This window comes from Oncorhynchus masou, chromosome 31, assembly GCF_036934945.1.
Source record: "Oncorhynchus masou masou isolate Uvic2021 chromosome 31, UVic_Omas_1.1, whole genome shotgun sequence".
NCBI lineage: Eukaryota > Metazoa > Chordata > Actinopteri > Salmoniformes > Salmonidae > Oncorhynchus > Oncorhynchus masou.
The window spans coordinates 24567062-24594216 of NC_088242.1; the positions used below are offsets into that span (position 1 = coordinate 24567062).

Sequence of the window (27155 nt, forward strand, 5' to 3'; positions counted from 1 at the left end):
AAGAAACAGATCAGTTAACAGAGGGACAGGTAGAGATCCTTTTGTACTTTAACTATTTGTACACCGTTACAACACTGTATATAGACATGCCATTTGAAATGTCTTTATTCTTTTGGAACTTCTGTGAGTGTAATATTTACTGTTAATTGTTATTGTTTATTTCACTTTTGTTTATTATCTACTTACTTGCTTTGGCAATGTTAACATGTGTTTCCCATGCCAATAAACCCATTAAATTGTCATTTAATTGACTAGAAGACATACAAATAGAGGAAAGATGGGCGTCACAAACAGAGAAGGGAGGGTTGAGGAAGACCTGCGAGTACAGAGACAGAACAACCTCCCCCACACACCTCTAACTGCTTTCAAGATGCTGCATTTACTATTTGATTTTTAATGGTAACCTTAGTCATTTCCCAACAAGTCCAACTAATTGTTTCCTATCTGTTTTGAATTCTGTATACAAGTGGGGCACAGTGTGCCAGGCTATACAAATAAACCTGTTATTACAGTTCAATAGCAATGATTGATGTTGACAAAATAATTGGATCTAACACACGAATACTAATTTTCCCCGTGAGTAAAGTTGTCGCCAATATCAATTTAGGGGCTTTATTGGCTTGCCAAAGCAAGGGAAATAGATAATTATCAAAAGTGAAATAAATAAAAAATGAACAGTAAACATTACACTCACAAACATTCCAAAAGAATAAAGACATTTCAAATGTCATATGTCCATATAGTGTTGTAATGATGTGCAAATAGTTAATGTACAAAAGGGAAAACAAATTAACAAATATAGGTTGTATTTACAATGGCGTTTGTTCTTCACTGGTTGCCCTTTTCTTGTGACAAGTCACAAATCTTGCTGCTGTAATGGCACACTGTGGTATTTCACCCAGTAGATATGGGAGTTTATCAAAATTGGATTTGTTTTTGAATTCTCTGTGGGTCTGTGTAATGAGGAAAATATGCATATCTAATATGGTCATACATTTGGCAGGCGGTTAGGAAGTGAAGCTTATTTTTGGAACCAGGTTCTCAATAGCAAGGCTATGCTCACGGAGTCTGTACATAGTCAAAGATTTCCTTAATTTTGGGACAGTCACGGTGGCCAGGTATTCTGCCACTGTGCACTTTGTTTAAGGCCAAATAGCTCTGTTACTTTGTAAATTCTTTCCAATATGTCAACTAATTGTCTTTTTGTTCTCATGACTCAGTTGGGTCTAATTGTGTTGCTATCCTGGGGCTGTTTGTTTGTGAACAGAGCCCCAGGACCAGCTCCCCTCATCCATTCGAATAATTAAAACAAGTGCATGCTATTGGTTGTCAGAGATCAGTGATTTTGTGAGGTTTTAATGTGGGAGAAGCAGGAATCAGATGATACCGCAAAGAGAAAAATAAATGAAACTCATTTCCTCATCGTCAACCTCTGCTTACGGTACGGTCCCTCTGGACTTGATTTATATCCAATTACTTCGTACAAGAATAAATAAAACCACATAACATTGAAATTCAATGCAATCTTCCTAAAAAACTGCATCTCAGTATCAACATTCTGTTCTTTAGAGGTCATAAATAAACTATGTTAAGGGTGTGTGGGAAATTGGCTTATTGTGCAACTGGTAAACAAAGGTATATTGTGAGAAGACAAAAGTCCTGACCACGCTTCCGATTATCATACACATTTATTTTAAAATCAGATCTTGTGGACATTGGTTCTGAAGTGTGTTCTGTTAATTTCTTAATGGATGCATCACATCAATCATCATGAGAAAGAAAGAAAGAGAAAAGTGCATCTTAGGAAAAAGAGGACAGTACTGTGAAGCGACTGAGCGCCACTCAACTCTAAACACTCACACACACAGCCTCTCCAATACAACATTAACACACTCAGGTTGCTCATCAAGTATCTCCACAGACTACCACTGTTCATTTCCCACATGACCAGAGTCCTTGGTGCATCCAAAATGGCTCCCTTATTCCCTATACCGTGCACTAGTTGACCAGAGCTCTATAGGCCCTGGTCAAAAGTGGTGCACTATATAGTGAATAGGGGTACCATTTAAGACACAGCCTATTGAAGTTGACGTCTCAGTATTTTTCTTTCTGCAGGCAAAAGATGCAGCACTGAGTCAGCAGGAGGAGGGGGATCCTCAGATGGTGGTGGTGGGGGGGGGGGGGGGTCCCCCTGGCTGATCCCCCCCCTGACATGGTAACTTCCTGTAAGACAGAGGTCTCATGGGAATGTTCACATGTTGGTGCTCATTCGTGATTGGCTGTTGGCAGAGTTGAGTTCGCCTTGGCTGCCCTCCCTGGGAGGAGACTGGAGAGAGAGGGAGGGAAAAGGGAGGAGAGAAAAATAAGGTTGAGTGGTTGACATCCTCTATAAGCAAAGACGGGGGAAAACCTAATTCTCATCCGGCATTCTGATGCCTTTACCAGTCTTCAGACATAAGAACATACAGTATATGTATCAAAAGGAAAACGTACCAGGCATACAATATAAAAAGTGTTGCAACTATTCTCTGGTACTGTAAGATCATGACAAACTGGGGAGAGAGGGACAGACGACAGAGATTCCTCCTCTGAATCAAAGGCATTTTATTTCAGAGCCAATGATGTGGAAATGAGCAGTAGTGGATGGCTGAGAGGAACAGAGGCGAGGAGGAGAGGGGAGGACGGCCTGTAGAAAAGATGGGTGGATCAGAGGTCAACGAGATAGAATGAAAGGAAGAAAAAGCGGATATGGGAAAAGGGAATGAAAGGAGATGATTAGATGGCGGCACTGATAGGGAGGCTGATTGAGGCAAGGATGTCAAAACAAAGAAAGACATAGCAGTTCTGAGAGATATCCATATCCTACAGGTAAAAGACAAAGGGGGGGGGGGTCAAGATAGATGAGTAGAGAGAGCAGCCTGAAAAGCCCAGGGAGACCCTGTGTGCAGAGGTACCTTGACGTGTATCTGGTTGCGCAGCACAGCAGCTCGCAAGATCATGGCTTTGGCTCGCCTCTGGAACTCCTTGCCCATGTGGATAGACTTCTCAAATGTGTGGCTCCGCTGGTCCACGTCCCGCGCATACAGGATCTGGGATGAGGAGGGAGAGTATTTCATAGTCTCTTTGTACATAAATGTGCTCGGCATCTCAAAGAGAGAAGGGAGGAGAGAGAGGCTGGGGATAAGAGCGCTGTGGAAAACCATTTGGGTCACTGTCAAATCAACATCCCATGCTGCATTATAAGATTATAAACTGTTAAACAATGAAAGAGTGATCGGAGCTCATCTAGTGTGAGTGAGAAAGCTAGGGGGTGGGGTGTATATGTGACTTGACTCTTGAGTGTGTGTGTGTTACCTTGCTGTGGGAGTCTATGCGTGCATTAATAAGTCCCTCCAGTATGAGCTGGGTGAGTTCGTCTTCCAGAGCTAGCACCGTGGTGTTGAAGGCCTGGGCCATCTTAGTCATGTCTGCAGACACGTACGGGCTGAAGTACTGCAACACACACACACGTTAACATCTTAGTCATACATGCAAATGAAAAGTAGAGACTGAGGTACTGCACACGCATGCATGACCCTCGCCCACGGAACTACACACAGAAAAGTGTACATTACAGCAAACACACACACATTAATACTGGGGAGAGAAAACCTGCTCTGAATGTTAATGATCCCCAAATCAAACTATTTTGATTACATATTTATTATTTACAAACTCACACCCTCCAACAAGTATCCCAACCATCATCCCACTGCAGTGAAACAGAAAAAGGAGACCAAGAGGTCAAGCAGAAGAACAATGTCTAATTTAGGGCATGATATTAAATAACATTAGCAGAACAACAATTTTAGGTGCCATACTTCACCTGCTAGTCCAGTTAACGGTCAGAAGTAGTGATCTATAGAAGGAATAGGGTGCCATTTGGAATGCAACCCCTGTAGATGTTTGACCCCAGGAGTCAGTGTCATTCAGACACATTTCCTCAGCTAAATGTAGTATTGATTGCTGCCTGAGCTAGAAGTGACAGGTTTCCATCCAATTAGTGACAGATTTTCATGTGAATATTCTAGAATCCACATACGGTGATATGATGGTTATTATATCAATATGTGCGCAGAGGCATTTACACCTCCATTTCTCACATAATTCATTTTACAGACACAAAAAGATCCTACCATGTCGAACCAACAAATTCTGTCAGCATTTTCAAAAATTGGACCGAAACGGTCACTTTTTTTTTTTAAATTTACAGTATGACTTTACTCGCATAAAAACTGGATGGAAACGTGGTTAGAGAGAGAAATGCTTTTTATCCGATTCTTTCCCCCAGACGCAACTATTGCCTATTTATTTTTTTACGCCTATGGGGGAGCCATTGACTGACTAATTGACTATTCAAACCCATCCATAGTTGTGAGTATATAAGGAAAACAGAATACTCTGGATGTCCATGATGTTCAGTATTATATGGGAGTACTGGAGGAAAAGTGTTCCTGTCCCCAGTCTCACCTGTATAAGGGCTCTGTTCCTGATCAGTGTGTAGAGGGTCAGTACGTGGGGGGCCAGGTACATGTCTAACAGCAGGTTATCCTGAGAAATAAGGCATTTAGGACAGGTTTCAAATGTGTTATCAACATAATGAAAATACAGCACTAGGAAAATACATCATAGCTAAGAAATCATGTTACTTGGTTCTTACTTCATTGAATTCCCATTTTGTGTTTTTCACATCAACGCAATCATTGGATCGATTGATAATCATAGATCATTAATTAGATCAATCTCACCTTGATCTCATCCAGCATTTTGAGACAGGAAGCGTACTTTGACTCATAGAACTTAAAGATGATGTCACGGACCTGAGGCTCCAACTCTAAAAATAATTTAAAGGAGCTGGGAGGACATAAAATACATGAATAGAGTATTGTGGATGGTAACACAGCTCGGTCAGTTACATGAAAAACATACACCATTTATACAGCAGGTACACAGGCGTTTGCGCGCTCACACACCTGCTTGAGATTACGTTCTTCTGTAGCTCCTGTCTGTCGAAGGTGGCGAGGGCACACATCCCTCCGTACACAGCTACATTGCTGGGGGACAGGAGCTGGACACACAATACAGGAGGTTGGTACAACGCCAACAGAAAAAAAAATATATATTTTAATTTGTCAAGCAGCAATCGTCTTTACAATTGTCCAAGTACCCTTGTCCTAGTTGTTGTTGCCTTCCCAATTGTTGATAAACAATACACAAATTATCACAGAACAACACAGGGAAGTCACAGACATCACCTTTAAAGTACTACACAGACAGGCAGACTGACTAACCTCAGCGAAGTCACAGTGGTCGAAAGAGGCCAGCAGGAAGCACTTGGCTGCTTGTTTGTACTTTCTGGAGGCCAGCTCAGCTAGGCCTGGGGGAGAGTGACAGATATACAGATGTGGAGGAGGAGGAACAAGGAGAAAGAACGAGAGGTCAAATTAACCAGAGTGTGGGAAGAGAACTTTGTAATCTAATCAAAGCAGAAGGGGGTTTAAAACAAATACATTTTCATTGAAACAAAACATTAGCATGAGTGTCTGCACCTGTTGAAGATTGGCATCTGTTAGTGAGTTGTATACCCTCTAGAGAACAACAGGTGAAAACACTTACAGTATGTTGCTCTAAAAAGAGATGTACAAAGAGTGAGTGAATTACCTGCAGCACATTTTAATTTGGTGAGGACTGACTGACTCTGGCAATCTCTCTCTCCTCTTTGCTGAAACAAAAATAAATATATTCCCTCAGTAAAGATGGACATGTCTGTGTTTTTTTTTAAGACAGTAGAGGACTTATGCACTCTGGCTCAGAGGAACCTACGACTTACCTCTGCTATCTCCGGAGTGGATTCAGCTTTGCTCACATAGCTAAGGACATGGGACCAGTTCTGGAGGTAGACGCTAACCTGATAGATGAAAACAGTAAACTCAGTAAGAAAGCCTGTAGGACACATTAATACCGCCCTCTAGTGCTAGTCATTGAAGTTAATCACATCACAGAGAAAGGAAGAGGCTGAGAACAAGTGAGGCTGAGAGAGAACGAAAGAGGAATATAGCCCTTCTGCCCTCCAGACTTTACATCAGGATTAAGAGCATTTACCAAAAAACCAGGACCACTAACTGTCATTATGATAAATGATGACATACCTTGATGACATTAAGACACATGTTTATGACATGCTTGGCGCTAGTGCAGTAGTCTCGGGCTCGGGAGTAGCACTTAAGGGCGTTGCTGAGGTCACCGCAGTCCAAGTAGTGGTCCCCAAGGTCATCATGACCCCTCCTGAGGTGAAAGAAATTATTATAGAGAGCGTTTGGGCCAGTACCAGAGAGGAAGAGAGGCCAGGAAAGAAAAATTCAGATCCCCCCTTAAGCCTGAGCAAAGCACTATGCAGAATCACTGATCAGCAAATAAATATTCCATTCCAAATGACCTTACATTAAAAAGCTACTACTACTAGTCAACAACTCAGTGATTACTTCAAGATCTGCAAACAGACGCAGCACATTGCTCAGGCCGATCCTCTTGGAGGTGAGGATTACCCAATCGGTTTATTATCTACTTGATATTAACAACCGTAGCGTCTCCCACCCACCTGATGCTCTCTTTGATGGAGTTGCCTTTGTAGTTCTTCAGGTCAGTGTCCAATTTCTCCAGTTTGAGCAGGGCCTTTTTCCTGGTCGACTCGGCCCATGCTGTGTCCAGAGGAGGGGGTTCGACTGCCCCGCCCTCCACCGCAGCATCTGGAGCCCCCTGGACCTCTCTGAACAAACACACACACACTCGAATCAATCAAACACTCAACAAAAACAAAAAGCCCTTTCCAAACCAACAATGAAAAATAACATACTATATACTAGTAGTAACCACTGTGCATTGTTGTACCTTCTCTGTGCTATGTTGGAGGGTACTAGGCTAAGCTAGGGCTGTGATACACCTACCTGGTGGCCTCTGTGAGCTTGCGGTGGATCTCCTCGTACACGTCTACGTTGAAGGTCCTGTGGACAAAAGACAGGGCCATCTTCAGGGCCTCGGCGCGGAGCTGGGGACAGTGCTCTGCGATGAACTGCAGCCTCTCAATACGCATCAGACCACAGTAGCTGGATGCATACTGCTCCAGGTCCTAGAGAGAGGGAGACAAAGACACACACTTCAGTGGGAAAAAATAGTCACTCAATAGTCTGCATTTCTATTTATTAAGGATCCAAACACATTAACGCACTTACATTACACATAAAACAGTACATCATATAACATTATTACATCACTACATATCTACAATACAACATGTATAATACCACCATACAACATTATAAGTATGCTCGTGTTTGTGTGTGTCTCTTCACAGTCCCTGCTGTACCATAAGGTGTACTTTTATCTGTTTTAAAATCTGAATATACTGCTTGCATCAGTTACCTGATGTGGAATAGAGTTCCATGCAGTCATGGCTCTATGTAGCGCCTACCATATTCTGTTCTGGACTTGGGTATTGTGAAGAGACCTCTAGTGGCATGTCTTGTGGGGTATTCCACTTCTACAGATACCTTTGATTTCAGTTTAACATTTAAATAGCAGTAGAAATGTCATTTGTGTGGTATTTGAGTCCCATCTACATGAAACAAGCCCGCCTTTACAATGCCAGTTGGGGGAAATTCTGGATAGATAGACCATACCAGCGTGGGGTTTTCCACGACATAGTTGACATCTGGTGCATTCTGCTGGTCCTCCTGTGGGTCAGCATCTATCTGCATGGGCTCAACAACCCCCTGAAGAAGAGCGAACATACAGGTAACTGCCAAAATAGAAGAAACACCAACATAAAGTGTCTTTAATAGGGTGTTGGGCCACCACGAGCTGCCAGAACAGCTTCAATGCTACAAGTGTGTGGAACTCTATTGGAGGGATGCGACACCATTCTTTCACGAAAATTCCATAATTTGTTGTTTTGTGGATGGTGATGGAAAACTGTCTCAGGTGCCGCTACAGAACCTCCTAAAATTTGGGCGGCAGGTAGCCTAGTGGTTAAGAGTTTTGTAGTAACCGAGAGGTTGCAAGACCGAATCCCCGAGCTGACATGGTAAACATCTGTCGTTCTGCCCCTGAACAAGGCAGTTAACCCACTGTTCCTAGGCCGTCATTGAAAATAAGACTTTTCAATGACGGCCTAGTTAAATAAAGGTAAAATAAAAAAAATGGGTTGAGATCAGGTGACTGACACACACACATTAAACCCCCTTTGCTCTTTTGAGACCCCCTCTTTCAAAGTCACAGAGATATCTTCTTCTAGCAATGATAGCCAAAATAACCGGCAATTTTTATACATGACCCTAAACATGATGGGATGTTAATTGACTAATTAACTCAGGAACCACACCTGTGGATGCACCTGCTTTCAATATACTTTGTGTTCCTGATTTTATCAAGTGTTATCTTTATTTTGGCAGTTATCTGTAAATACTGTTGATAAGTGTCATAGCAGCGTGGGACAATGAGGGGAATACTGACAGTCTTGCAACCAGGTTACCAAGGTAATAAATAGCCATACATACACGACACTCCCACAATAGACAGATCGCTCATGTCCCACTGGATACTTACATTGGAGACACAATGTACATGTGTTACTGAACAAAATTAAAAAGGGATGGCTAAACTACTACTAGCTGGATAACAGGTCAGTCAACTAACTACAATAACAGAAAACTAGCTAGTTAGCATGACTGTCAAAGTGCCTGAAGAAACCATAAATAACCAGCGAACAGTTTCCTGGGGTGCACCTTTCTAATTTTGTCATTCTAACATTAGTCAGTTGGTATAGAATAACAGTGAATGGAAATATAATGCTGTAGAGTTAGCTATATGAACTTACTAAAGTTAGCCTAGCTAGTTAGCTTGCCAGTACTGCTAGCGGCCCAAACTACTCCCGATGTATGCAAGGCTTGTGTGTTTATCGGAGTACCCACCGTCCCAGTTAAGCGCGGGGAAAGCCTTCTCCACGTGCATACCGTTTTTATATAAACATGCATCAAAATAGATTAATTATTACCTGAAAGTTGAATACTTGCACGGGCAAAGGCATATTTCACGGTTTGTGACGTTCAGCGGAAGAAGCGAAGCGAGAGGATAACTGGGACCAAAATCTGTCTTCTCCAGCAGGTGGCGTTTTTCCCGCTGATCAAGGGAGGAGTTGTTGTATGGAGATCAATGAATGTCGAATTTAGTTAACAAAAAAGTAATGTCTTGTTTTCTACTTGAGGCTTATTTGATCGAATATACGTTTGGTAATGCTTACGTTGTTATGAGTGTACTGATATAAGTAGGACACATGATATCCTGCCAAGTTTGAGGAAAAAACACTTTATATATGATTTGTGCCTGTTATCACACTCGTATCTGCCCTCTCATTGGCTAGAGTGGTCCCACCTGATCTTGCCTTCTCCAGAGTGCCTTCCATTTCTGAAGACATGTATTTTCATTGTTGGAGCAGCCAGTCGATTAACTGGTCGATATGGTCCCGTGTTTCAGTTGGTAGAGCATGGCGCTTGTAACGCCAGGGTTGTGGGTTTTATTGCCATGTGGGACCAGAAAAATTTACATTGTATCCACTCGCTACTGTAAATAGCTCTAGATAAGAGTGTATTTTAATAGACTAACATGTAATATGATGGATAATCTGAGACTACAGCAACAAACAACGTCTCGCTATCACATCCGGGGCATGGGTTCACAGGGCTCTTTACGTAATGACGTCAGCGCTGCTCCAGATGTGTCCGAGGCAGTGTTATGCAGCTTTCAAATCAACGCCGAACTCGGAAAAATACGAGGTCAAACATTGACGTCAGTGATATTCAGGTTGAACATTCAGAATTATAGAAAGAGGCCCGATATTCCCAGATCGATTTTTACCAATGGGAGATCGTTTGTTTCCGAGTTCCCAGTTGTTTCAACGCACTAAAGTCATCAGAGATTCCCGAGTTCCCAGTTGTTTTGAACGTGGAATATTTATATCAACAACAACAAAAAACAGTTGCAAACTGATGGTAATTTGTATTAAGATACAACTAGTTCAGATATAAAACATGAATTACTCAAATTGTACATTCTAACAATTTATGAGGTCACCCTTGAGATGAATACGTGTTTTTTTTAAATTACTTTGTCACACTAGTTGGCTAAGCCTACAGGAGGGATTTTGCCGCGAGTTGTTTTGTCTGACAACTTTTTCCATTGTCAGCACAAAATAGGCTACGCGAGCCTACGACATCCAGAGCGAAAATAGCAACACAGTGGCGACCCCAACAGCTGTAGCCTACTACACTACAGGGACATTTAATTTGCAAGGCCAGGTCAGCATCAACCAGAGGGCGCTCAGTTTCAGAGGAGTCGCGTTTGGTGCGAGAATCGCACAGTAGGTGATTTGAGAAGAATCCGAGAAACAGAGGTCGTTTATAATCGCAATAGAAACAAATGACGTTGTTTGACTCGCTTGCACTTGACTGGATGAGTGCACAGCTAGGCTTCTTAATCGCGGTCGAATAGAGAAAGCGGGCTGCTGATGGTTAAATTCTGAGCCCAATCAAATCATAGTCAAGACGAGGAGACAAAAAAAGAGAAGATCGTTTAGTATAAAAGCGTCTGGAAACCCTGTATTGTATTTTTATTTTCTTTGATCAGATTGGTGTTTTGTTGCTGCATTTGGGAGGAGGCACATCGGATTAAATACGTGATTTATTTTGTTTCCATGTAAGTATAAGGCATTTTCGTGATCATAGAATAAGTGTTTTAAGTAATTCGTCATAAACAGGGGTTTTCATAGAATTTTTTTTTTTTACTGAACACTCTTGCCTTTCTTTTGTTTACCGTAGGACAGCCTATAGACCCGTATGTGCACGACATGCACACGGAACAACTCCTAAACATCCCCGTAAACTTTAAAGTTACCTTTATAAGACCCAATAATGTTGGTTAATCGCGTTGTTGTTTTCATACATTTGTTGTGAACTCTACAGTTAAATGACCGAGCCCACAGCACTCAGACCTGTTTCTATTGGCAGTGACCCAATCTGGCAGATTTGAATCTACCAAATTTGCAAATTTGCATAATCCCAAACCAGGCACCAAAATATGAAATGTTAAGCATTATGTTTATTTATTTCCCCCTGTAAATTATGTATAACTCCTTCATAAACCATACTATCCTTCATGCTATATCCACATATGTGCTGAGAGCTCATATTTTACTAAGGGGGCTAATGTTAGTAAAGAAAAAAGGGTTTGATTACATCCCTCTGCTTCCTACAACTGACATCTGCTACTGGTTGAGGTATCATTGCCTCTGAAAATAGCATCAAACAGGAAATTGCTCACACACTGAAGGTAAATCTGTCAATTAAAGGTGACCTGTATAAACTGACTGGCAAATGGAAGGGCATGAGTGACAATGTGCCAAGAGGAGAACTTCCAGACGTTTCAGGCCTGTCTTTGCCAAATCAGCAAATGTTAGTGGTCAGACTGAGAAGAAATAGTGTCTGCCATTTAAGAGGGACTCAATCAGAATGTATATAGAGTTGTACAGTGAAATCTTGGCCCTTTTTTATTTTTTTTTATTTCACCTTTATTTAACCAGGTAGGCAAGTTGAGAACAAGTTCTCATTTACAATTGCGACCTGGCCAAGATGCAGAAACGGACTAGTCTGTCTGGCACCCAGGGTAGAGTAAACCCATGCAGGAGCCAGTATCCATACACTCAGATTAGGTTTTCAAGTGTGTCACTGTCATCTTATTATGCGGGGGGGTGGTGATGTCTCTTCAGGTTCCTGTGTGATGTCATAAAGATGGGACGCGGTGGAGTGGGAAGCAAAGCTGGCGCCGGGGGCTGAAAGGCCCCTCCAGCGGCCAATCAGGATGCATGTCTCCTCGATGGGTGTCAGCAAATTCTGCTTTCTGTTCTCCCTGGCCCTTTGTGCCCTCCTGCTGCTCCTCATCCCTGCCCTCCAGCCCTCACAGCATCAGGGGGACCTGCCTCAGCCCCGGGCCCAAATCAAGCCTGCCCGGGCGGGCACAGGTGCCAGCAAAATCCACCAGCACCCTGGAGGTCTGGTTGTCCCTCTCCAGGCAGATGTGGGGAAAGTGACAGTGGGAAATAATGGGATTGATGGTGGATCTATAGGGCAGGACACACCCAGAGAGACCAAGAGGACTGGGGATGGGGACTGGGTGTATACAGCTGGTCGAGGTGACACCCAGGGCAATGAGAAGCATACAGACTCTCAGATAGGGCCGAAGGAGGACTTCCTCCACAGAGCTGGAGTTGTGGTGGGGGCTGGAGGGTCTCGGTCCAGGACCCCTCTAGAGCTGAAAGACATTTTCATAGCGGTGAAGACCACCAGGAAGTACCACAAGTCCAGACTGGATTTACTGTTCCAGACCTGGGTGTCCAAAGCCAAAGAGCAGGTAGGGAGGAACACAGACACATGCATACAGACACACACACACTCAAGTCTGAACCTGGCAGTGGTTCAGATGCAGCCTATGGCCCTGGATAAGGGTATTTGTTATGTCAATACAAACACAGCCCCCCCCCCCCCCCCACCCCCCAGGTTATGTTTTGTCGACAGGGTAGATCATCTCATTTGTCTTGTACTGTTAGCAAGACCTCCAGACAGGGCATGTTTCTAGAGTACACAAGGACTCCTTCCCCTCTCTCTGTTCTCCAAGCAGCTGTAGTAACAGTAAAGAGTGAACATAATTTCACTGCAACCACACTGCAGCTCCATTTCTCTTAAGAGTTGACTGTACTCTTTCAACAAGGGTTTGATTATCATATAGAACATGGAAGTGGAGGAAATGTGCTGCTATGGAAAATTCTGGTTTAATATTCTATCCCAGTGAACACAAGATTTAGAAAATATTTATTTTCAACATCTTTCCAATGTCTTCATGTGCTCATAGGGATGGTTTTAGCCATAGGGCAGCAGGTAGCTTAACAGTTAGAGCATTGGGCCAGCAAACAAGAGGTTGCTGGTTTAAATACCCCAGCCGACAAGGTAAAAGAATCTGTCGACATGCCCTTGAGCCAGGCATTTAAACCTAATTTGCTCAAGGGATGTCATGAAACTATGGCTGACCCTTTAAAACAACACATTTCACTGCACCTATCCAATTCAACAACTTTTTTTGTTGTAGCCAACACTGCAGATTCATGCCCCCATGCTGGCCCACATCTGGGTTTCCTTTTGCTATTACAAAAGTAGAGACATCTGGGACATTGCAGATACCCAGTTCACTCCCTGTCAGCACAGAGCTCAAGCACTTGGAACTAATCTCAGAAAAACATCTCAACCATTAAATAAACAACTTCTCCCCCCTTGGCAAGAGTATCAGGTCCTGTGGTTCAGAATGACGAGATGTGCGTCAAGAGCATAAAGGCCAGTTGGAATCAATTGACTGCTTGGATCGGGTTCTATAACGATTCTAACAAATCACATGAGTAACTCATCTTGATGAATTGATGCCAAGCCATCTTATTGGCTCTTCTGCCAATCTCTGTTGGTCTTGTGGTTGTTTGGTGTGATATTGGGTGTTTCCTCATCTGCACGGTTAGAATCCTCCACTAAAGCAATGGTTGATGTTCAGTGGAGCCATAAAGTAAAACTGAAGCAGATTCTCTGAGATGAGAAGTCCATGTGTTCTCCACCCCTCATAACCTCAGCTACTATGGCCCAATCCTAACGTATTGTCCCATCAGTGCATGGTTTATGCTTAAGTTTGAGTTACCTGTATCTCTGGCTGGGATTCAGTGATCTGTATATACAAGACCATAATGAGACAGATGCTGGGGTAGAGAGTCAAATCAAATTTGATTTGTCACATACATATGTTTAGCAGATGTTAATGCGAGTGTAGCGAAATGCTTGTGCTTCTAGTTCCGACAATGCCGTAATAACCAACGAGTAATCTAACCTAACAATTTCACAACAGCTACCTTATACACAGAAGTGTAAAAGGATGAAGAATGTATACATAAAGCGATAGGAATGAGTGATGGTACAGAACGGCATAAGCAAGATGCAGTAGATGGTATCGAGTACAGTATATACATATGAGATGTGTAATGTAGGGTATGTAAACATTATATAAAGTGGCATTGTTTAAAGTGGCTAGTGATACATTTTTTACATGTATGGCAGCAGCCACTCAATGTTAGTGGTGGCTGTTTAACAGTCTGATGGCCTTGAGATAGAAGCTGTTTTTCAGTCTCTCGGTCCCTGCTTTGATGCACCTGTACTGACCTCGCCTTCTGGATGATAGCGGGGTGAACAGGCAGTGGCTCGGGTGGTTGTTGTCCTTGATGATCTTTATGGCCTTCCTGTGACATCGGGTGGTGTAGGGGTCCTGGAGGGCAGGTAGTTTGCCCCCGGTGATGCGTTGTGCAGACCTCACTACCCTCTGGAGAGCCTTAAGGTTGTGGGCGGAGCAGTTGCCGTACCAGGCGGTGATACAGCCCGACAGGATGCTCTCAATTGTGCATCTGTAAAAGTTTGTAAGTGCTTTTGGTGACAAGCCGAATTTCTTCAGCCTCCTGAGGTTGAAGAGGCGCTGTTGTGCCTTCATCACCACGCTGTCTGTGTGGGTGGACCATTTCAGTTTGTCTGTGATGTGTACGCCGAGGAACTTAACTTTCTACCCTCTCCACTACTGTCCCGTCGATGTGGATAGGGGGGTGCTCTCTCTGCTGTTTTCTGAAGTCCACAATCATCTCCTTTGTTTTGTTGAGTGTGAGGTTATTTTCCTGACACCACACTCCGAGGGCCCTCCCCTCCTCCCTGTAGGCCGTCTCGTCATTGTTGGTAATCAAGCCTACAACTGTAGTGTCGTCTGCAAACTTGATGATTGAGTTGGAAGCATGCATGGCCACGCAGTCGTGAGTGAACAGGGAGTACAGGAGAGGGCTCAGAACACACCCTTGTGGGGTCCCAGTGTTGAGCATCAGCAGGGTGGAGATGTTACCTACCCTCACCACCTGGGGTCGGCCCGTCAGGAAGACCAGTACCCAGTTGCACAGGGCGGGGTCGAGACCCAGGGTCTATGGTACTATGGTGTTAAATGCTGAGCTGTAGTCGATGAACAGCATTCTCACATAGGTATTCCTCTTGTCAAGATGGGTTAGGGCAGTGTGTAGTGTGGTTGCGATTGCGTCGTCTGTGGACCTATTGGGGCGGTAAGCAAATTTGAGTGTGTCTAGGGTGTCAGGTAGGGTGGAGGTGATATGTGATATGGTCCTTGACTAGTCTCTCAAAGCACTTCATGATGACGGAAGTGAGTGCTACGGGGCGGTAGTCGTTTAGCTCAGTTACCTTAGCTTTCTTGGGAACAGGAACAATGGTGGCCCTCTTGAATCATGTGGGAACAGCAGACTGGGATAAGGATTGATTGAACATGTCTGTAAACACACCAGCCAGCTGGTCTGCGCATGCTCTGAGGATGCGGCTGGGGATGCTGTCTGGGCCTTGCAGCCTTGAGAGAGTCCCAATCCACGTGATCGAAGCAATCTTGAAGCGTGGAATCAGATTGGTCGGACCAGCATTGAACAGACCTGAGAGCGGGAGCTTCCTATTTTAGTTTCTCTCTATAGGCTGGAAGCAACAAAATGGAGTCGTGGTCAGCTTTTCTGAAAGGAGGGCGGGGGAGGGTCTTATATGTGTTGCGGAAGTTAGAATAACAATGATCCAGGGTTTTACCAGCCCTGGTAGCACAATCAATATGCTGGTAGAATTTAAGGAGTTGTAGTGATAGTACAGAAGGAGAGAACCGATGCTCTACAGAACAGTGTCTTGCTGGCCGTAGTGTGTGTGGGTATGTACCCATGGTGGCCAGGGGACATGGAATGGTTAAGCACATGACGGCGTGTGTGTGCAGGAAGGGTGGAAAGGCATGCCCTGTGTGTGTCAGTATGTGCAGCGTGGGGAAGTGTTCTCGCGCTGGCCTGTATGTGGTTGTAGACCCTGGGCCACCAGAGGGAAGAAGTTCCTGGACAACCAGAGACTAGAGGAGAGCAGGATATGTGTGCAGGAGGAACACACTGCTGTGTTTGCTCTTTCTCTGTGCAGGAATTTCTGCCCACCACCCACCATTTAGAAGGCTGGAGGGCAGGAGGAATCTGTGGGAGCAAGGCTGGTTTAACTGGGAAGAAAGGGGGTGGGGGACAGAGATTCCAGAGAGAGAGCAAACACAGCAGTGTGTTCCTCCTGCACACGTCTCCTGCTCTCCTCTAGTCACTGGTTGCCCAGGAACTTCCTCCCTCTGGGGGCCCAGGGTCTACCACCACAGGAGGAATGAGAGATGTGTTTAGGGGATAAGTCAGAGGGAGGGGGAAGTGGGGAGAATTCTCTGGTGTTATCCTTCTCCAAACACAGAGGCCTGTATGGGAGGCTGTAGAATATAGATCAACATTCCCCATGCAGGGATCTATGGGAGGCTGTAGAATATAGATCAACATTCCCCACGCAGGGATCTATGGGAGGCTGTAGAATATAGATCAACATTCCCCACGCAGGGATCTATGGGAGGCTGTAGAATATAGATCAACATTCCCCATGCAGGGATCTATGGGAGGCTGTAGAATATAGATCAACATTCCCCACGCAGGGATCTATGGGAGGCTGTAGAATATAGATCAACATTCCCCACGCAGGGATCTATGGGAGGCTGTAGAATATAGATCAACATTCCCCACGCAGGGATCTATGGGAGGCTGTAGAATATAGATCAACATTCCCCATGCAGGGATCTATGGGAGGCTGTAGAATATAGATCAACATTCCCCACGCAGGGATCTATGGGAGGCTGTAGAATATAGATCAACATTCCCCACGCAGTGATCTATGGGAGGCTGTAGAATATAGATCAACATTCCCCATGCAGGGATCTATGGGAGGCTGTAGAATTTAGATCAACATTCCCCATGCAGGGATCTATGGGAGGCTGTAGAATTTAGATCAACATTCCCCACGCAGGGATCTATGGGAGGCTGTAGAATATAGATCAACATTCCCCACGCAGGGATCTATGGGAGGCTGTAGAATATAGATCAACATTCCCCACGCAGGGATCTATGGGAGGCTGTAGAATATAGATCAACATTCCCCACGCAGTGATCTATGGGAGGCTGTAGAATATAGATCAACATTCCCCACGCAGTGATCTATGGGAGGCTGTAGAATATAGATCAACATTCCCCACGCAGGGATCTATGGGAGGCTGTAGAATACAGATCAACATTCCCCACGCAGGGATCTATGGGAGGCTGTAGAATATAGATCAACATTCCCCACGCAGGGATCTATGGGAGGCTGTAGAATATAGATCAACATTCCCCACGCAGGGATCTATGGGAGGCTGTAGAATATAGATCAACATTCCCCACGCAGGGATCTATGGGAGGCTGTAGAATATAGATCAACATTCCCCACGCAGGGATCTATGGGAGGCTGTAGAATATAGATCAACATTCCCCACGCAAGGATCTATGGGAGGCTGTAGAATATAGATCAACATTCCCCACGCAGGGATCTATGGGAGGCTGTAGAATATAGATCAACATTCCCCACGCAGGGATCTATGGGAGGCTGTAGAATATAGATCAACATTCCCCACGCAGGGATCTATGGGAGGCTGTAGAATATAGATCAACATTCCCCACGCAGGGATCTATGGGAGGCTGTAGAATATAGATCAACATTCCCCACGCAGGGATCTATGGGAGGCTGTAGAATATAGATCAACATTCCCCACGCAGGGATCTATGGGAGGCTGTAGAATATAGATCAACATTCCCCACGCAGGGATCTATGGGAGGCTGTAGAATATAGATCAACATTCCCCACGCAGGGATCTATGGGAGGCTGTAGAATATAGATCAACATTCCCCACGCAGGGATCTATGGGAGGCTGTAGAATATAGATCAACATTCCCCACGCAGGGATCTATGGGAGGCTGTAGAATATAGATCAACATTCCCCACGCAGGGATCTATGGGAGGCTGTAGAATATAGATCAACATTCCCCACGCAGGGATCTATGGGAGGCTGTAGAATATAGATCAACATTCCCCACGCAGGGATCTATGGGAGGCTGTAGAATTTAGATCAACATTCCCCACGCAGGGATCTATGGGAGGCTGTAGAATATAGATCAACATTCCCCACGCAGGGATCTATGGGAGGCTGTAGAATTTAGATCAACATTCCCCACGCAGGGATCTATGGGAGGCTGTAGAATATAGATCAACATTCCCCACGCAGGGATCTATGGGAGGCTGTAGAATATAGATCAACATTCCCCACGCAGGGATCTATGGGAGGCTGTAGAACAGGAATGGGCGACTCCAGTCCTTGGGGGCCTGATTTTGCCCCAGCCTCAGCGAATACACCTGACTCCAGTAATCAACTGGAGGCTGTAGAATGTATTATAGATCAACAGGCAAAGTAGCACAGCTGGTGAGAACTGTGTCGTAGGGTAGAACCATAACCTAGTATATTATAGAAAGATCACCATTTAACACATGGGTTGTAGCGTTGAATTGAAGGGGTAGGCTGTGTGAGTGACGGGGTAGGCTGTGTGAGTGAAGGGGTAGGCTGTGTGAGTGAAGGGGTAGGCTGTGTGAGTGAAGGGGTAGGCTGTGTGAGTGACGGGGTAGGCTGTGTGAGTGAAGGGGTAGGCTGTGTGAGTGAAGGGGTAGGCTGTGTGAGTGAAGGGGTAGGCTGTGTGAGTGACGGGGTAGGCTGTGTGAGTGAAGGGGTAGGCTGTGTGAGTGAAGGGGTAGGCTGTGTGAGTGAAGGGGTAGGCTGTGTGAGTGAAGGGGTAGGCTGTGTGAGTGACGGGGTAGGCTGTGTGAGTGAAGGGGTAGGCTGTGTGAGTGACGGGGTAGGCTGTGTGAGTGAAGGGGTAGGCTGTGTGAGTGACGGGGTAGGCTGTGTGAGTGAAGGGGTAGGCTGTGTGAGTGAAGGGGTAGGCTGTGTGAGTGACGGGGTAGGCTGTGTGAGTGAAGGGGTAGGCTGTGTGAGTGACGGGGTAGGCTGTGTGAGTGAAGGGGTAGGCTGTGTGAGTGAAGGGGTAGGCTGTGTGAGTGAAGGGGTAGGCTACTTCATACTCTTTTTTTCCATAGCCAACATACATCACGTATTAACATACTTTCACACTTATGCTTATTTCACAAGTACTATTTTAGAATGTCCGGTCACACACATTTCCTAGGTGGCAAAGGTCTGGATGGATATAGTCATTTATCGGTGTAGTAACAAACCCCCACCTCGCAACCCCAAACTGTTCACACAACTCTTGCTGGTGGAGAGAACATGTTTCTTGCAATTCTACACATTTTGCATTGGGCAGAGAATTGTTTTTGCTGTTTTAAAGCTAATTTTCTGTAATTCTACACATTTTGCATTGGGCAGAGAATTGTTTTTGCTGTTATAAAGCTAATTTTCTGCAATTCTACACATTTTCCCATATCTGACTTGTGTTTAAATGATACCAGGGGTCGAAGCTCGACCCCATTCTGAGTCTGGACTGTTGTTCGCCAGTTGATTATAGGGAATAGGGTGACTGGTTCATATCCTGGGTCTGTTCTGGGCCTATAAAACAGATCAGCAGTGAGGCCCTTCAAGACAAAGAGTTCCAGTGTTCAGCTGCACATTAACAGGACCAAACACACTGGCCCAATTTGCTTAGTAACTAACGTCACAGCTCCATTTGTGTTGACATAAAAATACCCTATCTCCCAGGCAGCTCCAGGGGTGCATCCCAAATGGCACCCTATTCTCTTTGTAATGCACTACGGGCCCTGGTCAAAGTAGTGCACTATATAGGAAATGGGGTGCAATTTGGGGCACAGACCAGGAGAGGAGTGTTCAAAGACCGCATTGTGCCACCGTTCCACTGTGTGTCTACTTTCTAATGGCCACCTGCACAACTATTCACTAAAAGAACAAGTGTGACCACCGCTACTGTTCTGACCATTGGCTCAGACAGGTATAGGGCATTGGCCTAGTTCTCAGTCTTTTAGGTCAGCAATTTAACAAAACATTTTTTATTTATTTAACTAGGCAAGTCAGTTAAGAACAGATTCTTATTTAAAATGACTGACTAGGTTGTGCCACTCTAAGGAAAATGTTATGAGCCTCAGTTAAGAGCAGCCGCTGGGTAGTTCCACTCATTTATAGATCATATGGATGTGTCAGGCTCATCAGTTGTTTTACTGTTTGGAAATCAAGAGGGTTTAAAGAGTAGTGGGATCTACAGACAGACAGGCCTCTGATTGGTGTATGGGGTCAAATAGAATGGGCTTTCAATAGACATTCTGGCTCATGTGAGGTTTATGGAGTAGTATGAAGTTGCTCCTAATTCCAAGACACTGATCTAAGGTCAGTTTTGTGTTTTCCTCACTAGTGGTTAAGGTTCAGAATAATGGTGGGCTGATCCTAGGTCTGTGACTATGGGCAACGTATACCTGGAGTGGAGTTTAAAGGATGCCTGCTGGGTTTATTTGGACCTGTTAAAACCCTATGAGGGAAGTCTGTGAGAACACAGAGCAGCCATTTCTCTTTAGCTCCAGTCTTGCTGAGTGAACACGAGGCTAACCTTCTCTCCATATATGTGGAGAGATTTCTCTGGAAAGAAAAGAAGACATGGAACCACACTGAGTCACAGCTTTAGTCTCTGAGTATTTCAAATGTGGAAACTATTCTAGGAATCCTACAGTGTTCATAATAGAGCTGTTGGAAAATGACTTACGGGAGGGAGGGAAAAAAGGTACTGTAGATTGAAGGGATTGGAGGCTTTCTCCTGCACGGTGTAGCAACTTTGAATGAACGAGAGTAGAACCAGGGTATCTTGAAATGTTTTAACAAGATGTTATCACTTTTCTCGTGTGTGACTTTTTGCGCATTTGTGTTGTTTTAACAGCCTGTCAGAGAATTTACACCATCTACAGTGAGCCAGAATAGCCCCAGGCTTGCAGGTTGACTTAACATGGTAGAAATCTGTTTAAAACTTCAGCCAACGGGCCCCGGCAACCACACTGCCTCCGGGCCCCGGCAACCACACTGCCTCCGGGCCCCGGCAACCACACTGCCTCTGGGCCCTGGCAACCACACTGCTCTCCAGGCCATTTATGCCCTGCTGGCTGGCCAGGGATCTGCTGAGTTGCCAGGGTGACTGGGTCCTCCCCTCTTTGATCAGGGAAGGTCTTTGTTTGCCTGGCATGGTCTGGCTCATCCTGGTGGTGGTGGTGGTGTGTGTGTGTGTCACATGCCTGTGGTGTCCTGTGTAGTTTTCCACCAGTCCTGGCACGGATGCCCAGCATCTCCCAGGGCACACAGGAAAGAGAGGGCATGCCACCGGGCACGAGGCAGGGAGGAGACAACTGGAGGATAAAAGAAGGGGGGGATGAGGGAGGGAGGGAAGAAAGATGAAAAGGGGACAGAGGGATAGAAAGTGAAGGCATGCCACTGGGCACGAGGCAGGCGGGCAGCAGGGAGGGAGGGAAAGAATAAATGACAGGAGGAAGGGAGGGGTAACAGACAATTAGGAGAGAGAGGAGGAAAGGAAAGACGGAGCATGCCATATTTGAGGCGAGCAGGGTAAAGGGGAGGAGGGGGACTGAGTGCCAGGGAGAATGGGCCCAGTGTTGTTTGAGTTAGCATAGTCTGGTTATTGTTTTACCCAACTGCTTCACTCCATGAATCAGCAGTATAGGTCTAGGACATGGAGGTCTCATTGTGCAAGCCACATTTTTGATCTCTCTTCCCTCTCCTCTCTCTTTTGCTCTCTCTCGTTCTCTCTGTCTTGTGTGTGTGTGTGAGGGGGGTGTATACGTGGAAACAAACTTAGTGTTAACAAATCTCTCTCTCTGTTTGTCTCCTTAAGACCTTTATATTCACTGATGGGGAGGATCAGGAGCTGAGGAGGAGAGCAGGTCAGTCTACACTCTAATAGGTGGATACTGGAAGTACAAATAGGAGAGCAATTATTGTGTCACTGTACCTTCTTAAATGTAACTATTTATCAAATGTGATTGGAGTTCTTAGAAAGACTTGTAATATGTTATCAGGCATATGTGTATTTGATACCCGAGCATTACTGTCTCAGTAGTACGATAAGTAGACTCAACATCCTCATCTTTTCTCTCAGGGGCTAATGTCGTCAACACCAACTGTTCAGCAGCACACACGCGGCAGGCCCTGTGCTGTAAGATGTCTGTGGAATACGACAAGTTCATCGAGTCGCAGAGGAAGTGAGTCTTTACATACTTTACCTTACTTCCTGCTATTCACCATCACATTGCATTCTAAGAACATAACTATAGATTAAGTTCTTCATTATTCGGCCAATAAGAAGCCAATTCAGAAGTTAGTTTGTTCTCCTGCCCTGATCAGGGAGGCCAAGTAGTCCCACTTGCTTGGTGGTTAAGATGCTGCCTTTGTCAAGAGTACTGAGCTGCTCAGTTTCAGAAGACTGCCTGTCTTATGTAAAGAAATATTCATCTTTCGTTACTGGTGAGAAGAGGAAAGGCCTATTTTGAGAATACATCTCACGCACATGTCTTAGATTCTGTGTGTTTAGTTAAGGAGGTCAACAGATGGATAGGACTGTATGTCTTCACGTACAGTAGCTCTGGCAAGCACAGATTGTAGGAACACACTGGCCTATTAGGCTCCCGAGTGGCGCAGCAGTCCGTTGGCACTGCATCTCAGTGCTAGAGGCGTCACTACAGACCCTGTTTCGATTCCGGGCTGTATCACAAGCGGACGTGATCAGGAGTCCCATGGGGTGGTGCACAATTGGCCCAGCATTGTCTGAGTTAGGGGAGGGTTTGGCCGGGGTAGGCTGTCATTGTAAAATTTGAATTTGTTCTTAACTGACTTGCCTAGTTAAAGGTTAAATAAAAACAGTGAAAATATGGACACGTGTTCCAGTCCCATGTACTATTTATGAGCTGCTATACATTCCAATGAACACCATCATTGTTGTGATGATAACAACACCTTAACAAATCAGTAACACTTAATACAATTTATTTGTAATAACTTTATAATAACTGTATTAATGTAATAACTTGCATCTCTCTCTGTCCTCCCCCCTCCCTCCCTTTCTATTCTCTCTCCTCCTTCTCCCAGATGGTTCTGCCATATGGATGATGATAACTATGTGATTGTACCCAGTCTACTGAAGCTGCTGTCCTCCTTCCAACACACCCAGGATGTTTACCTGGGCCGGCCCAGCCTCGACCACCCCATAGAGGCTGCAGAGAGGGTCAAGAGTGATGGATCTGTGAGTACACCCTGTCTGTTTGTCTGTCTCTTTCTCCAGACCATCCTTCTCTCTCGCGCCATCCCTTCCGTCTCAGTCATTCTGTCTATGCCTCCCTTCCTTTCCCTCTCTTTATCTCTCTCTCCCTTACTCCTGACCTCTGACCCTTGTTTTCTTCTCCTAGGTGTCAGTGAAGTTCTGGTTCGCTACAGGAGGTGCAGGGTTCTGTATCAGTCGTGGTCTGGCCCTCAAGATGAGTCCATGGGCTAGGTGAGTTTGAACAGTTCAACACTCTCAATGTTCTTCAGTTGCACATATTATTGTAGCTGTTAAGCTAATAAGCCAAACTGTTTTGAGCAGTTCACTCACAACCTCACATCTTACCCCCCTCCTTCTTTTCTTTTTCATCCTTTCCTGTCCTCTTCCTCCCTAGTCTGGGGAACTTCATCAGCACGGCAGAGAAGATCCGTCTCCCTGACGACTGCACTATCGGTTACATCATCGAGGCGCTGCTGGAGGTGACGCTGACACACACCCACCTCTTCCACTCCCACCTGGAGAACCTGCAGAGGCTGCCCACAGACACCGTGCTGGAACAGGTAGGGGTGGGGGGCTGTGTGTGTAGGAGGGGGTCTGTCTGTGAGAGAGAGATTGTCTACACACAAGTGTGTGGGTGAAAGAGAAAGAGACCCTACTTTGTCTTTTGTCTGTGATGTATACAACAGATACCAATTGTTTGTGTGTGTGTCTAGGTCACTCTGAGCTATGGGGGTTTTGAGAACAGGAGGAATGTGGTCAGCATTGGAGGAGCCTTCTCCCTGGTGGAGGACCCCTCACGGTAATCAGACATTAACCCAACATCCCACCAGCATTCAGTAATGCACAAGACAATTACATGACACTGGTTTACTAAACCTCTGCCTCAGTGCAAAGCTTGCTCTAGCTGAATTGTGAATTACATGTAAATGGTTATCCCCTCTCTCTCCACCAACTCTTTTTCGTCTTACCATTTCCCTCACCCCCGGCATTGCTCATCTCTCCCTCTCTCTTCATCCATCTGCCCCCTCTCTCTTCCTCCCCTCCCTCTATCTCTCCGTCTCTCTCTCTCTAGGTTTAAGACTGTCCACTGCCTCCTCTACCCAGAGACTGACTGGTGTCCTAGTAAGGGTCACCATTGATGGCCACTAAAGTATATCTACAATACTTCCTACCAGCCTGGTTGACTGGTGTCCCTGTGTATGCTAGCTATATCATTGCCATGGCAAAATGACAATTTGGCCAAAACCTAACCAGACTGGCAACCTGGCTAACCCAACAGAACCACTTCACTCAGATAAAATGGTTAAATGTCTGTGTGTCTTTGAGAGGAGACAAGCGGAGGTAAATGGAGTGAGGATCACTTTTGTCATGGTGGGGTGATGAAGAAATGCCCCACTACTCTTATCAGTACTGTACCCTCCACTCATCGCAGTAAGTTGTCGTCGCTGGCTGTTGCTGTGGCGATGTGTATCACCACTTGTTGCTTTAAATCCCAAACTCTAATCTTTTAGTATTGTGGTCGAGGGTTTTTTGAAGGAGTGTTAAGGTACTTAAATTACTTTTGAAAAGGTACCTTAAGATGCTGAACAGGGTGAAATGTTAAATTATTTGCTTTTAGGTCTAAACATTTACCGGACTGATGTTTTTTATACAAGAGCTCATGACCAGAAGTCATCAGAGATGATTATCTGATATCAGTGTTACAGGAAGAGAGAGACCGTTTAAGTAATGAGTGAGAGACGTTTGTGCCAATGTAACAGAGTTAAGAATGTACCGTAAGCTGACTCCAAGGCTGGCTTGAAATGTCGCAGATGGAGCTATCCAATTGGATCTTTTTGTATAGCTCAATCGATTGGTACGTTGTCAAGGAGGTTGGTCACGTGTGTTTGCGAGCAGAGGATCACTAATCAAAGCCCGGTATGGGGAGAGGGACAGTGGAGGAAGCTATACTGTTAGCTGCACGTCGGATTCACTTCACAGACTACCCTTGTGCCCCTCATGTCCTGAAGTTAATGTCTTACTAGAATAGGTTTCAAACTGGTGTGTGTACATATGTGCAGGTTTGTGTGCAACCTAATAGTTTAACCACTCAATCCGAATTCTTTTAATATCTTATAGCCAAAGATGATACCAGTGCCTTATGTTTCAATCAACTAGACTTTGGAAATGCTTAAGAGCACATAATGAATAATGAATTGAAAGCATGAAAGGGATAGTATGTGTGACAGTAGGAATTAAAACAAGTGTGCACCACACATATACACACAGCCCTGCAGTAACCAAAACAGACTCCTCTGAAGGTGAGCACATTATCCTAAAGATCATTCATTAAAACCCTTTGTTGCGTTTCCCCCAATACATGTTATTTCTCTGTCAAAAGGACTACACATTTTGCACTCATCTCAATTCCCGTGTTTAATATCTCTGTGTATTAAAAGTTACATTTGTGTTGTTGACTCGTTGTAATGTGTGAGCTTGAGCTGGAAGTAGGTGTGTTTTACTGATGTCTCACATTCCTTTTTGCACGAAAACACTATAATCCAAATACAGAATCTGTCTTTCCCACTGCAGGTCAGTGGCTGAGAGAGAGGAGTCTGACTCAGATTCGAGTCAGGATGTGATATTTTTCCTCATCTTCTCCTGTCATCCGTTTCACCATTGATGTATTATTTTGTTTAATAAAGCATAAAGCATATTTTGCAGCATTACCAAACACTCCGCGCTGCCCTGTGCTTTACAGATTCTTCTGATCATTATACTTATTAAGACACAATTACCAACACAGTGATGTATAGGAGGACAGTGGAACAATGTTAATGGTGCCGAAATACACTGTCATGCTGTTTCTAGCTTCTAGCCACCTTTGCAGTGTTTTTTTGTGTGTTATTTCTTACAATATTTGCTCACAAAGTTTCTTGCATTATTATCTACAGCCGGAAATAACTTTGGGATTTTAGATTGGCAGTCACTCACCAGCATTTCGACCAGAATTGGTTCCTTTGTTTGAATTTCCAGAGCGAATCCCATTAATTCCAGGGTCTGCCGCAAGACGACTTCGCCAGAGAAGAGGAATAAGAAGTGGGCTTTTAGTCGGACTCGGGTGGCATGCATACCATCCACCACTTCCGAGTATATTACTCAATAGCGTTCAGTCCCTGGACAATAAAATATATGAGCTCAGGGCAAGGATCTCAGTCCAGAGAGACATCAGGGACTGTAACATACTCTGTTTCATGGAATCATGGCTGTCTCCGGATATACTGTCCCCATCCATTCAGCCAGCAGGGTTATCCATCCATTGCGTGGACAGGAAGAAAGAAATCTATATAAATAAAGGTGGAGGTGTATGTTTCATGATTATCAAATTTTATTTATCACATGCGCCCTTACAGTGAAATGCTTACTTACAAGCGGTTAACCAACAATGCAGTTTGGAGAAAAATGCTTGATAATTAAAAAATAAGAAATAAAAGTAAAAAATAAAGGACAGCAGTAAATAACAATAGCGAGGCTATATATTTATTTATCCTTTATTTAACCAGGCAAGTCAGTTAAGAACAAATTCTTATTTTCAATGATGGCCTAGGAACAGTGGGTTAGCTGCCTGTTCAGGGGCAGAACGACAGATTTGTACCTTGTCAGCTTGGGGGCTTGCAACCTTCTGGTTACTAGTACAACGCTCTAACCACTAGGCCACCCTGCCGCCCCAGGGGATACCGGTTAGTTGAGGTAATATGTACATGTAGGTAGATTTATAAAGTGA

The 27155-nt window shown here is 44.7% G+C and overlaps 2 protein-coding genes across 3 annotated transcripts; one reads left to right on the forward strand and one right to left on the reverse strand.

The window, feature by feature from the left end:
- Positions 1-1669: 1669 nt before the first annotated feature.
- LOC135523614 (COP9 signalosome complex subunit 1) lies at positions 1670-9734 on the reverse strand. 2 transcript variants are annotated; one of them, XM_064950399.1, is made up of 15 exons: positions 9466-9734; positions 9089-9213; positions 7716-7808; positions 6984-7165; positions 6638-6805; positions 6189-6324; positions 5870-5947; positions 5701-5761; positions 5331-5416; positions 5013-5107; positions 4788-4893; positions 4510-4590; positions 3355-3492; positions 2955-3089; positions 1670-2326 (listed from the first exon to the last, which is right to left on the reverse strand). In XM_064950399.1, the coding sequence occupies exons 2-15, from the start codon at positions 9119-9121 to the stop codon at positions 2252-2254; spliced, it is 1467 nt and encodes a 488-aa protein (XP_064806471.1). In that variant the 5' UTR covers positions 9122-9213; positions 9466-9734; the 3' UTR covers positions 1670-2251. The 2 variants fall into 2 exon arrangements, with proteins under 2 accessions (XP_064806471.1, XP_064806472.1); XM_064950400.1 differs by lacking the exon at positions 9466-9734 and having other exon boundaries at positions 7716-7834; positions 9089-9385.
- A 496-nt stretch (positions 9735-10230) lies between these two features.
- LOC135523615 (beta-1,3-N-acetylglucosaminyltransferase radical fringe-like) lies at positions 10231-25848 on the forward strand. Its single transcript, XM_064950401.1, has 9 exons — positions 10231-10785; positions 11855-12495; positions 21971-22019; positions 22235-22337; positions 23221-23374; positions 23538-23623; positions 23787-23952; positions 24106-24191; positions 24465-25848. Exons 2-9 carry the CDS (start codon positions 11947-11949, stop codon positions 24529-24531), a joined length of 1260 nt encoding a protein of 419 aa, XP_064806473.1. The 5' UTR covers positions 10231-10785; positions 11855-11946; the 3' UTR covers positions 24532-25848.
- Positions 25849-27155: the final 1307 nt, after the last annotated feature.